At 48.4% G+C, this 13,302-nt stretch overlaps 1 protein-coding gene across 3 annotated transcripts in view; it reads left to right on the plus strand.

The window, feature by feature from the left end:
- The first annotated feature begins 10,682 nt into the window (after window positions 1-10,682).
- Window positions 10,683-13,302, plus strand: part of Nos2 (nitric oxide synthase 2) — a 31,260-nt gene continuing 28,640 nt past the window's right edge. For 2 of the 3 annotated variants that reach the window (XM_010642342.1, XM_033762885.1), the window contains exon 1: window positions 10,683-10,917. In XM_010642342.1, the coding sequence (XP_010640644.1) occupies window positions 10,811-10,917 (107 nt within the window). In that variant the 5' untranslated portion in view covers window positions 10,683-10,810. Of the gene's footprint in view, window positions 10,918-11,036; window positions 11,100-13,302 lie in introns of those variants that run through there. The other variant, XM_033762886.1, reaches the window with a different exon arrangement.

The raw sequence follows: 13,302 nt of genomic DNA on the forward strand, positions 1-13,302 counted from the left end.
TAAATATTTTTCCTTAAATTGACTCTTTTTAACTTATAAAGATATTTCTAGGCCGGGCATGGTGGCGCATGCCTGTTATCCCAGCACTCGGGAGGCTGAGGCAGGAGGATCACTGTGAGTTCGAGGCCAGCCTGGTCTACATAGTGAGTTAAGGTCAGCCAGAACTATATAGTGAGATCCTATCTCAAAAAAAAAAAAGGTATTTCTAAAATAATTTTCTGTAAGTGAAAAACCACTCAATTGCCACAATAACATGTCAACAAAGAATCCAACTTTTAAAATAAAAAAATATGATTTTATGTGCCACCTGGAGTCCTCTCTTGTTCTTCCTGGTGCACTGACCATTCTTTGAGGAAACAGTCATTGGACTAAAAAGAGGCCCAAGTTCATGCTGATATGGACCTTGCACTGAACACCATTGGGAAAAACATCTACTGAGTGTCTAGTGTATGCATGTGATGAGGTAACAGGACAGTGCTGGGGGAGAATATCTAAGCAGCCATATCACCATTCAAAAGGGTGGTGGCACCAGGGGCCACCACTGATGTACAGGTGATGAGGCTTGGGAATGAGTTCCTTTTGGGCCTCAGTTTCCCCGTCTGCCCAGAAGTGAACTAGTTTGTACTGGGTGTCTGGCACTTTGCAGACATGATTTCTTCTTCTCCTCAGAAAGACCTCTGGGGAGATCTTACTGCTTCTCTCCGGGATCTGTCTGGGCTGGGGTTGCAGCACGTTCCTCTCTGGCTTCCCAGCCTGCCTGCACCGGGCGATGACAAAGAGTGAGATTGTCGGAGACCTTTCAGAAACATCATTCCGCAGCAACCTGCCCTGACAGTCACCTGTGGCCTCTGACTCCCACGCCCAGCCCAAGCTACTCTGGAATCTTTCTCTCCAGCCCAATGGCATGGGGCATGGTCTCCCTGCAAACCCACAGCCCCATGACCCTGCTGCTTCTTTGATTCCCCTTTGGGGCACTGTGCTAAGGACAATGAGCTGGCGTTTCCTGGATGGGGGTGAGAAATTCCTTGAGGCTGAGAGATAAGGAATCTCCACTCGAGAGGACAGATTTTAGTCATCCTACTCTTCAGCAACACTGATGATCACTGAGGCTTTCCCCTTGGACCGAGAGATCCTTTTTTGTGCCTCTATCCTGTCCTAATCCTTCTATCCTTTAAGTACCCCTATCACCTGAAAGCTTTTAGCACCCTGAGCATCCCAGCCCCTAAAGGCCACATGTACCCAGCATCTGAGCACAGGCCAGCACAGCCCTCAGAGAAGAACAGAGGACAGTATCCTGGCTTTTGAGCTCAGAAGTTTGGATCTGCGGGTTCATGAGTCAGTGGACCTCTCCCTGAGCCTCAGTCCCCCACCTACAAAACAGAGACAATGCCATTTACCTTATGAGTTGTTGGGAACTTGGGTAATGTGCCATGTACACAGTGGTACAGATCTATTGCGTCCCATGGAGATACGGGAATGGGCATGACAGGCACCGTCTTCCGGTCCTTGTGGGGCCTCGGGCAGAGTAAAGGGCAGCGTTCCTTCCCGTTATCACCGGGCATATTCTGGGAGGGAGGACAAGGACTCCGCCGTTGAGATGGTTTCTTTACCCAGAATTAGGCTGAGTCCTGCCTAACAGGTGCCCCTGTAAGTTCATGGCATGGAACAATCCTGGCCTTTGGAGTCTGGTGATTCTGAATTCATATTCCAGCTCAGGCAAGTGCTGTCACTTCCCTGGGTTGCAGATTCTTCTTCTAAAAATTAATGATAAGAGTAGTTCCACTAGAGAGCTGATGGGAAGATTCTGTGGGTATGTCAGTGAGGCAGGAACACAGGACAGGTGCTCAGCCTGCCTGTACCACACTCCTCCAGCTGGCACCAAGCACTGGCACCAAAGAGAGAACAGGTGAGCCCCAGGTGAGCCTCAGCTCTTACCTTGGCCTCAGTTTCCCACTCCTCCTTCCCCCAGGGTGTGCAGTGAAACGCAGTGAATCGGGTGCACAAAGCAGGGGTCACCTAGAGTTCATTAAGGACCCTAGATCTCACACCTGGGTCAAACTTCACTGTTGCCACCTGTAAGCTGAGTGATAACGTACTGGCTTCTCAACCTTTCTGAATCTCAGTTTCCTTATTTGTGAAATCAGGGTAACAATAGTACTTACTGCATGGCACGACTGGAGGATTGACTAGCAAATAAATGAAAAGTCCAGGACCCACCTATGTTTGTCGAGCAAGTGCTCAGTGCATGGCAGTTATAATTATTCTTATCTCTGAGAATTATTACTACAGGAGGGTGGGGGAGAAAAGATGCCAGGAAAGGCAGTGGGGTGTGGTACAGGAACATGGACCGGGGGGCTAGGCTTCTTTTGGGGTTTTGTCCCGGCTCTGTCTCTCCAAGGAGTTTGGGGAGTTAGGGGAGATGGGGAGGAGGAAAACTCCAGCCTGTGAGCTGGTGATTCAGCATTTTAGCCCTGCCTGAGTGTGTGATCTTGGGCAATCATTTCACTTTGCTAAGCCTCAATTTCCTCATCTAAGAAATGAGGCTAGTAATAATGCCCACCGTAAAGGACTTTTATGTGGGTTAAACTGTAGAGGCAGTTAAGTGCCTTGCTCCATAAACCTTACCTCTGATTACTGTTTTTGGAAAAAAAACAAAAAAAACAAAGGCACTTTGCAGAAAGTTGCTAAGCCCCAAGGGCCAGCTGGGGCTGAACTTTCTTCACAGCTTCACAGCTGGGTTAGGGACAGATGGACTTTACTGGATGGAGAGTTAGGCCAAGGTGATGAGGCTGAGATTCCAGGGCTGGTTGCTGTGGGCATAGTGCCTGAGAGACCCAGACAGAGGAGGGGAGAGGGCGTTTCCTCCATAGCAGCACTGGCACCTGTACCACACCTGTCCTCACCTGCTCTTCAAGGTGCTGTTTGACTCCTCCTCTGCAGAATTCACCTGCCACATCTGTCAGCACAAGAGGCTGAGGAATGTCGCTTGTTAGGTAAGTAGAGCCAAAGAGATGATGCTCAAGCAGGCCCAGGAAGCTGAAGGAAACTGCAAGAGGGAAACTCATGACAACCTCCAGGACTGGAGCCGGCTGCATGTAGGTCCTTCAGGCAAGAGCTCTGGTGTGGGCATCAGACCCCCAGTGTTTGTCCCAGCTCATAAGCTGTCTGCTACGTGACCGTGGTGAATCGCCTAACATTTCTGTGCCACCAAAGTCCTGTATTGCTTTTTTTCCACTTCTTCCTATTGGACTCTGAAAAGACTAATGGAACAGCGATGATAGTTATTCAACAATTTGAATACAATCATCCCTCTATTTCCACAGTTTCTGCACCCATGGATTCAACCAAGCACAGATCAGAAATATTTTAAAAAATTGTGTCAGTATCAAACATATACAGACTTTCCCCTTGTCATCATCCTCTAAACAACAAGATATGAGAATAATTTACATGGTGCTCACACTGTGTTGTTACTATAAAATAATTGAGAGATGATTTACATGAAAGGTGTGCATAGGCTACCTGCAGAGCCATACATGTTACACAAGGGACTTGAGCATTCTCAGAGTTTGGTGTCTGCAGGGGTCCCAGAACCCATATGCCATGGATAATGATGATGATTGTATGCCCAAGTCATTGACCTGTAAAATAGTTCCATAGCGAATTTTATTATGTTAATTTTTTGAATTAAAAGTTAATTCGGTGTTACACAGAGGGAGAATGAGAATTGGGAATCTAAAAGGAGGGGTGGTTGTGGATTGCGGATCCCTCTGAGGAAGGCTACTTTGGAAGGCAGGATATGTCCTTCATGTGCTCTTTGACAAAGGTAAATGGCAGCTGGGGGTTCATGGTAGCTGAGGGGTAAATGATGGCTCATGTCCGCAATCCCAGGACTCTGGGAGGCTGAGGCAGGAGGATTGCAAGTTCAAGCCCAGCCTGGGTAATTTAATGACTTAGCAAGATCTTGTCTAAAAATTTAACAGAGTAAAACAAAAGAGCTAGTGTTGTAGCTCAGGGCAAAGACTGTGAGTTCAATTTCTAGTACCCCCACTCCTGCCGCACAAAAAAGTAGCTGTTTACTCTGTGACCCACAGTAGAGATCTCAAATTCTTGTATGGCTGCCTTTTTGGTCCATAGCTCAGAGCACTTTTTTGTATCTCATATACTCTCTTTTAGCATTGGCATTCTTCATCCTGTAAAAACTCAAGCTCAGAGAGGAGAGCTGGCTTCCCCGAGGCCAGTAGTCACTAGTAGCTGACACCAGAATCCAGGACCTTGCAGTCTAATTCCAGCCAAGTTCTCAAAGCCTGGGGTTCAGGGGGACAGTCCTTGCCTACCCCAACCCTGTCACAGCCAGTGGCAGCTGGATTGTGGAGGTGCCCTGGTGTCCTAGAAGCCCAGGTTGGTAACATAAGCAGAACACGAAGAGGAGAAATGAGAAGCAGCAGTAACTTACCCTGTGCCAGCACCCCAGAGGCGCCCCGCTGTACCACTCACTATTCATTCATTCAGCTAATGCCACAGACTTGCCCGAGACTCCAGGCACCTTGACCTCCATGCCTGTCCTGAGAAGAGGAACTGAAAGAGGCAGTGGACACAGGTGCCTCTGGGCAGGTCCATGCAGGTCCACCACACTCAGGTGGTGTGTGCTGCGCAAGGGGAGGATCCTTACTGAAGTGAGCTGTCAGTGAGGCTGTGGGCCGCAGGGACTCTTCCCAGGGTCTGCCTGTGGACAAGTCCTCTTCCCCCGGGAGCGCGGCATCCAGGAGGCCCAGCCAGGGCACCAGCCTCAAGCCAAGGCAATTCACACACATCCCAGGGCTTCGCTGCCCATGAACCCAAAGCCTTCCAACAAGTGTTTGACATATTCCACGATGGAATGACTAACTGTATCTTCTGAAGAAAATTCAATCAGGTGTGCGATGCTAAGTAAGTGGGATTCTAGAAGATTCCATAAGTGGCAAGTAACACGAGTACAGAGCAATACCAAGGATTAGGGGTTAGAGCTGGCAAACTCCTAATCATCCTCCAAATCCTCCTGTTATCCTCTCCCCTGGGCATTTTCCCCGAGCGATGCAAATCCAGGTACCCCAGTGCCCTGCCACCCCTCCATCACTGCAGGCAGGCCTCTGTACTACGATCTTCCGTTTGCTTTCTATGGGGACTCTGAGTCTCTTCTCAGTGTTGTCTACCCGGACTCCCTCGCTGAAGCCCGAGAGAAAGGTGATTTTCATGTGTTGAGGCTCATCCCTGCTCCATCCTATTTTTCACTCAGTAAAGATCTTCAAGCTCCAAAAATATCTGTTTTGTTTTGTGACTTATAGTTTCTCTGTTTTAGAGAAATCCAATACATCCTAATGACAGATTTAACTTGGGAAACACAAGAAAGAAATGAAGAATGGATGGTGCAGGGAGGGGTCAGGATGGTGAGATACAGGGTGATTTTTTCCCATTCTTTGTTTCTCAACTCTTCCCTAACGTAGTTGCTAGTTTTCCATACCATACAGGAATGCTACATTTGAAGGAGTAGCAGAAATGGAATGATAAGAACTTACAATTTCCCCTGTACGATATTACATAATTCCCATCATGAAGAAAAGGATCTCCCCACTGTGGAACCTAATTCCACCTGCTAAGCGCCTGAGCTCACTGAGAGCTGATGGGAACACGGTAACAAAGCCAACACCTGAGAAGCCTCTCTATGTCGAAGGCCTTCTCCTTCCTTCCCTTCCTTTCCAAATACTCAAGCTCAATGTTTTCGGGGCCTGTTTTGGAATTCTGGCAGGATCCAGCAGCACCAACTCTCTGGAACTTGTGACTTTTCCAGGGCATGTGGTCAATATCTCCGTTTCCTGGACTCCTGCTGCAAGCTGAAAGTGAAAGAATGGATATAAATTAACCAGAGAGTTTCCTGCTCAGGAAAAAATCCCCAGGATGCTGAAAGCAAGGCACTGTGGTTTGGCCACATAAGGGCAAGGTCTTTGACCTTGGGGACACCCTACTGATTAATTGCCACCACCCTAGACCTGGGACCAGGAAGAGGTGGATTCACTGAAGATGCACGCTCTGAATGATGTAATTAATAGAACTCACAGGCCAGGAGTCCTTGTCATAAATTGGCTAGTGGTATATCCCACCAGGGACACTCCCTTTGGAAACAAATAAGATCACTTTATGCAAAAATGGTTCTCTGAATGGCACAGAATGAGTATAAATACTTCTGGGCTGCTGGTGTAATCATTAATTTTGCAGTGAGTTGAAGACTGCTTAGAGACCTCAGCACATCAGTAGTTTGAAACTTCTCAGCCGCATTAGCAAGAAGATTGGGCAGTCACAGGTGGTCCTGAAGTTCTCAAGACCAACACCATTCCCTCAGTTTGCTTGATCTTGCTCTGCAGGGCTGCACAGCCATCTGTGAGGTGAGTTGTCTTCGTCTCTGGGGAAGCTGCTGTTCTGATAGGCTTTTGCTTCTTCCTAATTGGGAAGGCTCAGAAAACTGGGAAATCTCTGCCTATGGCTGAGATGTAACTTAGTGGTGGAGGTTTGCCTAGTGTGTCTGAGGCCCAGTGTTCCATTCCCAGCACCACAAAACAAGACAAAACAACCCCCCTGAAACTCCATAAATTTGGACTATTATGGAGGGCACCTATTCAGATTTCTTTTCTGCAAATATTTGCTCAATATATTATAAGGTTTTTAAATGGTTTCTGGGGAAATCCAGAATGGGAAGGGTTATATAACCCTCCTTCCCAAACTTCTAGTAAGATAGATACTGCTAATCACTTTTTATGAACCAGAAACAAGTTGCAGTTAAAGAACCTGAGCCAGGTCAAGTAATGAACAGAGTCAAGTTTGGAACCATGAGGGTTTTAGGTTCCAGTGTGGTTGTGTCCCACACTGGCCTCAGCAAAAGTCTTTTCCCAATGAGGAGGTTTACTATGGGGAAGTCCAGACAAAACCCAAGTCTTGGGTCTTTGTTTTTTGTTTTTTTTTATCTTTTTCAAAGAAGATAATCTCAAATACTGAGCGTTAAATGCATTTTTTACAAAAAATATTATTTTCTCTTTGACCAGTAAAAAAAAAGGGGCAGGTTCCCTTAGGAGGAACAATGACTGCAGGGTCAGGCATGCATGTCCATGTTTGATGAATTACAGTGACCTCCCAGCTCCTGCCCGCCTTGCCTTGGGCCAGGGATGAGACTCTTTTAGGTCAGGTGAGCTAGCAGGTGACTAAGGAGGCTCCTGGTCAAGAGGTTTGTTCTTGGTTATTGGTGACACTGCAGGTCCTTTGTTGTTCCTTTAGATTATATGGCTTTGTAGAATTAACGTCTACATTTATAAAGGCTCAGACCTGACTCCCAAATAGGAGTGAGGAAACAAAGTGTGAGGCGGTGTGAGACTTAGCTCTCTCTCTTGATCTTTAGTGAGCGGGGAAGGCCCAGCTTTGGAAATTCATCTTCAACCTTGCCTCACAGTCTCCTTCACCCTCTGCAGCCCCACAGACACCAACATCTGAGTTATAATCCAGATAAGCAAACCACACTGCAAAGTCAAAGAGATGGCCTGTCCTTGGAATTTCCTGTGGAAGGCCAAATCCCACCAGTACAACTTCACAGAGGGAAAGGACATCAATAACAACATAGGGAAAGCCATTCGTATCATCCACAGGTAAGCACTGACTGTCTGCTACTACCACTGCTTTGTCTCCGCTCTGCTTCTATCCCCTCTGTGTCCCCACCCCGGAAGTCTCTGTGCTCTTGGCCTCCCTGAGGGCTGGCCTCAAAGCTGCTTCTTGGAGGTCCCTGTTGACTGGACACCACACTATGCCTGACACTATAAAAGGACAGAAGGGACTCTGCACAGAGCTGCCCTGGGGGGATTTGGAATCTTGGGAGGAAGAATGCGGGAGAATGGGAGGCAGAGGAGCCTGGAGGTTAGAACCGGGCAGCATCCTGAGATCTGTGCCGATTGGCCTGGGAATGTGCCACAGCAGTTAGATATTTTACCACCAGCCTGCGGCTGTTACACAAACTATATCCAAGCACTGTGCTGTGCCACAGGGAGTGGGCCCTGTGTCATCTCTTTAAGGCTGTGTGACCTTGGGCAAGTGAACCTCTCTGAACCTCAAACATGCTCATCAGCAGCAGGTAGTGCCGCCTCGAAGGGTGCTAGGGCTGACACGAGGGGCATGTGGTAAGCGGGTGAAGGGTATTTGCACACAGCAGGCTCTGGATGAGCAGGGGGTTTGCTGCTGTTTTCCAAGGCTGGGCACCCTTCACACTCTTGTACTTCAGCTGACCTCTGCAGCAGCTAAGTTAAGTGTACATTGTCTCACCCAACAGCTGGGGCAACTCGGTCACCCCCTTGGTAATTAACGGAATTGATATTTGAGCCCAAAGTCTGTGTAAGTCTTTCACGCCCCATCCTTAGCCTTAGAAGCAAAAGCCTGATGTTCCACGGAACAGAGAGGATTTAGTCCGTCAACCACCTAGTCAATGCACAGACTTCTGAGAATGCTAGCGGAGACCACCTTTTGGCCCGGGGGTGGAGGCTTGCTCAGTTGGGAGGACAAATTAATCTGTAACAAGAAGACAGAACGATTCAAATCAAAGCCTCATTCTACCTAAGGTCTCCATGCAGCTGCGCAGTTCCAGAGCAGCCTTTCTCAGGAACTACAGTGGGCAGGGCGCCCCCTGGAGGCGCATATTACGACAGTCCTGAGTGTGTATGTCCTGAGGCTGCAGAAAAGCAGCCCAGTTAAGATCCATAAACTTGGAGAGAAGCAAATGGCTTTGCCTTTTCATAGCCCTGTGGCCTTTGGCAAGTCCCCCAGCCTCTGATTCTCAGTTTCCTCTTCTGGAGGGAGGGAGTAGAAATACTATTTCCTGGAGTTGTGGAAAGCATGCGAGGAGGTTTCACAGGCAAACCACCTAGCGCAGGGCCTGACATAGAACAAGTGCTCCAGCAATGTGTTGGCTGTGGTTGTCATCGTTGTGGTGGTTGTTGGCAGCTGGAATGGGGCTGAGTGACATTAAGCAGAGTCTCCCTAAGAGCTTCACAGAAGGCGCTAGGCTCCGAGGACTTTGTCAAATGTGGAGGGATATAGCCGAGACCTTCCAGGAAAAGGGGCCAGGAGTGAAGAGGCAGAAGTCAAGCTGACTGTAGTTAGGCTGTCATTCCAGAGCCTGAGTGCAGGGAGGGGGATTCAGACTCCCTCTGCTTAGCGGTGGGAAGTCACTGTGGATTCTTGAGCAAGACACTCTAGGTACTGTTTGTGGGGGGTGAATGGGAGGAGAGAACTCTTGAAATCCGGCAGTTAAGTCTGTAGGGATCAAGAGACAAAGAGAAGAGAACACAGAGTTGAGTGGCCCCTAGATGTCCTGCTGGCACTTCAGTCTCAAAATGCTGTAGACTGATAATAGCTTCCTTCTGTTCCCTGAGACCTCTGCCAGTTGGCTGCCCTACTCCCAGCCTCCCTCCAGCCTGACTTCAATAGGGGACAGGAACCGTGATTTATCCCTGGTTTTATAAGGTTGAATGATCTATTTAAGGCCAAGATTTAGGAAGTGCCAGGGCTGAGATTTGAACCGAGTCCAAACCCTACACCATATGGGCTCTCCCTGAGGGCCTACTATGTGCTGGGCTGTAGAAGAGATAGAGAAAAGGGCAATAGCTCTCTGGAGGGGGTGGCACAACTGGAGTTCAGTCACCTAGCTGGGGGACAGGAGGATGTCGCTAGAAAGGGAAGCAGGCCACAAAGGGGATTTTAGTTTGCAAGCAAAGGGAACCAATTAATGCATTTTTATTTTAAAAGTAATTAAAAAATCTACTCGGGTGTAATAAGACCATGAACCTATTCTCTGTGGCTGATGAGTCTATAACTTGTATGAACACCTGAGCTGGAAATGAGCAGGACATGCGTGTGTGTGTGTGTGCGTGTGTGTGTGTGAGTGTGTGAGGGAGTGTGTGAAGACCAAGGCAAATGTGGGGATACTCGGGTGAAGAATAAGGAACTCAGAACGAAGTGGAGCTGAGCTGCGTGAGCGGAGTGCTGCTCTCTGCAGTGGGCTGCAGCTGGCTCAGGGTAACGCACTCACTCTTTCCTCTGCGATTTGGGCTTGGGACTGAATATGCTGAAACATGCTTCGGGGGAGGGGTTCCCCGATCTCCACCTACATCCTCTCAACCTGGCCAGCCTGGGAACAAAGTTCCCAAGCTTTAAATTTCCTAGGTGGCAAGGTCCTGAGGACGCCTGGTCTGACACCCTTTCCCTCTATTTCCTACTAGCAGTCCTGCGCCGTTTACTTTCTTTGGTCCCCAGTCTGGACTCCTGCAGGAAAGAAACCGTCCTGGGGTAACCCTTAGAAGACGGAGACAGTTTGAGCTGGGCCTGGCCCCAAGGCTACTGTGTGGCCTTGGGAAAGGTCCTTACCCTCTCTGAGCCCCCCTCACTTCCTCCCCGTTAGAGATAACAGCAGGAACTGCCCGCTAGACTGGATTTTGTGAGGGTTGGAAGAGATGACAGACAGGAAAGACTTCCCCTGTAGACTGTAAAGCACCGTGCAATGAGAGTTTTTGTGATGATTCTTGTTATTGCACGGAAGAGTAAATAAAACATCCGGGCCCCAGCCTTGTGGTAGCCTAGAGGCTGTCCAGGATCAGTCCCTGCGGAGACCCCTCAGAGCCCAGAGCCCGGAGGCCAACGCGGCCTCTCTGTTCGCCCCGCCCGTGGGCGGGGGCTCAGCTCAGAAGCGATAAAGCTGCAGCCCCTACCGGCCCAGAGCCTGTAGCTTCTCGGCGCCACCAGAGCAATGCGCGAGGGACTGAGCGCGGCGTGCGAGGCCGCACGCCCGAGGCTGTACAGGTTCCTGCGCAGGATCCTCCCGCCAAAGCCCACTCGGTGCCTTGGCCGAGCTAGGTACCCGGAGGGCTGGGCGGTGGGGAGAGGGGACAGGGGCGGGCGAGAGGGCTGGAATATGTGCGCTGTAGGGACCCCAAGGGGGAGTGCTTGCTCGAAGTGATCACTTTGTTTAGAACAAAGATAAGAGAACGACGCTGGAGCCAAGGCCCAGAAATCCCACCTGCACCCAGAGAGGAGAGGTGACTATGCGGGCTAAATTGTGGATATTTCAGCACTTGGGAGCTTCTCTGATATTTCAGCTCTGCGACTGTTCCTCTCTTTAGATTTCAGATATGGTTAAGAGAGCAAAGAGGTTCTTCTTCATCTTTATTCTTTTAAAACAAATAAAACCTATTTCCAAGAGTGCCATCCTCTGCCCATATCCTTGGTGTAAGGAGAGTTAGCTGGTTCGGAGAAGGGGGACCCTCACAAGAAGCAGGACCTCAGGTCAGCCCCCACAGCCAGAGGCAGTTGGCCCTCAGCAGCCTGTCTAGGGCCTGTGGATCCTTCTATGCTCCAAGCTGGCCTCCACACCCTGGCCTGGCCTTTGATGGTGGGTCCTAGAGGTCTTCTCGCCCCACCAAAGGTTAAGCAGGACCAGCTGAGGGTTCAGTCAAGTGGCATGGGTGTCTGGGGGCGTGAGATAAGCAACGCAGTAATTTGAATCCAAAGCCTTAATATACTCACCTGGCATTTGGTCATGGGATTCCCCCAGCAGCGAGCCCAAGAAAGTCTGCTAGCCAGGGTGGACAGCAGGCCAAGCAAAGCTTTGTTTACTCTTTTCCCATATTTTAAAAGAATCCCAATTATGAAAGAAATTCACAACCACTGTAAAAAGCTGAAAGATGCAGAAAAGTATAAAGAAAAATTAAACTTGATCTTATTGCTTAATGCTGATCACTGTGAACATTTACTGGCATGTTTTCCCAGGTGCTTGTATGCGCGCGCATACACACGCACACACACACATGCACACACACGACCAGCACCAGGCTATAATGCCTTTTGACATATTATTTATAAGGGCAGAGAACTAGACACAACCTAAACATCCAGTCTCAGGCATGTGTCAGGCTAACTAAGGCCCCTGTACACAGGGGATTTTCAGACAGCCCTTGAAAATGCTGTTTTCTGTTATTTGGGGTAAATGGCGATGTTAAGTGTGCAAGGATGCTGTGTATCCACTTAAATATTACTGTAGGCCAGTTGGCATTTCTGATCTGGAGCTTCTGAAAGGCTTCATCTCGCCAAAAGTGAGTGAGAGGAAGCCGCAGAGGGTGTGGGATGGAGGTCTGGGTGAGAGATGATGGCGCGAGAGTGACAGGAGCAGCAGGCCTGGAGGCCTGGATACCTCAGGCCCTGAAATGTCCTTTCATTGACATACTCATTACTGCTCAGCTACGGCTTATCTGTTCTGAATTCCAGATAAGTCTATATTGGCTTTATTTGTCTTTTTTTTTTTTTTTTTTTTTTTTTTTTTCTGGTGAGGTGAACCAGTCCAGATGGGAGGAATGTGATAAAGAAAAAGTATTTAATGATATGTGTTAGAATTTGTCCAGGAAGACTTTATTTGGGATCATATGCTGGACATGGGGACCACTCTGCTAGGTCTTGCAGTGAGACAGAGAGATTGGGCTCAGCTCAGAACATAGCGGGGCAAATGGAAGCAGACAGCCAGGGAGCAGGGTTGGGGTCAGTGGATGAAAATTTTCTAAGACAAAACATCAGGGATACAGGGGTTTCTGGCTAAACTGACCTAACAGGATTCTTGCTGAAGACAGACAGGGTGATCGAACATTACTGAGGAATGGTGGAGGATGAGGAACCTGATTGGCTATCAGAGGTGATGAGATCTCGTATGTACGGGGGGTTATTAATAAACTGACTTAGCAGGATTCTTTGCTCAAAATATATTTTCCATTTATGGGCACAGATGGGTTTACGATAAGGTCCAAAAGTCTGACCAAGGTCTGGCCAAGCAAAGAATCTTTGTCAGAAGACAACAGACAATCACACAGAGGACTCTTTGCAGGGCTCCTGTGTTACTTGACTGTGGTATAATTGGCTTTGTGATACATGCAGTAGCTCCCCTTTTCTTGGGGGCAGACTTTCCGAGACCCAGCGTGCGCCTGAACCCACAGTAGTACTGAACCCTTTACATGCAATGTTTCATTCCTGTACATATTTAACAACTATAAAATTTACTTTGTAAGTTAGGCAATGTGAGATACCTAGTGATAAAGTAAAACCACTATAGCAATACACTATAATAAAGATTTTGTGAATGCGAACCATTGAGCCATGATGATATCGGTGATTAGAGGACCTTAAAAACTTCTTCAACTCTGAAGATGCAACCCCTCCAATAATTTTTACATTTTCCATGATGATATATATGTGTGT

This window comes from Fukomys damarensis, unplaced genomic scaffold (assembly GCF_012274545.1).
Source record: "Fukomys damarensis isolate Sample0158 unplaced genomic scaffold, DMR_v1.0_HiC HiC_scaffold_13, whole genome shotgun sequence".
In the NCBI taxonomy this organism is placed as follows: Eukaryota; Metazoa; Chordata; class Mammalia; order Rodentia; family Bathyergidae; genus Fukomys; species Fukomys damarensis.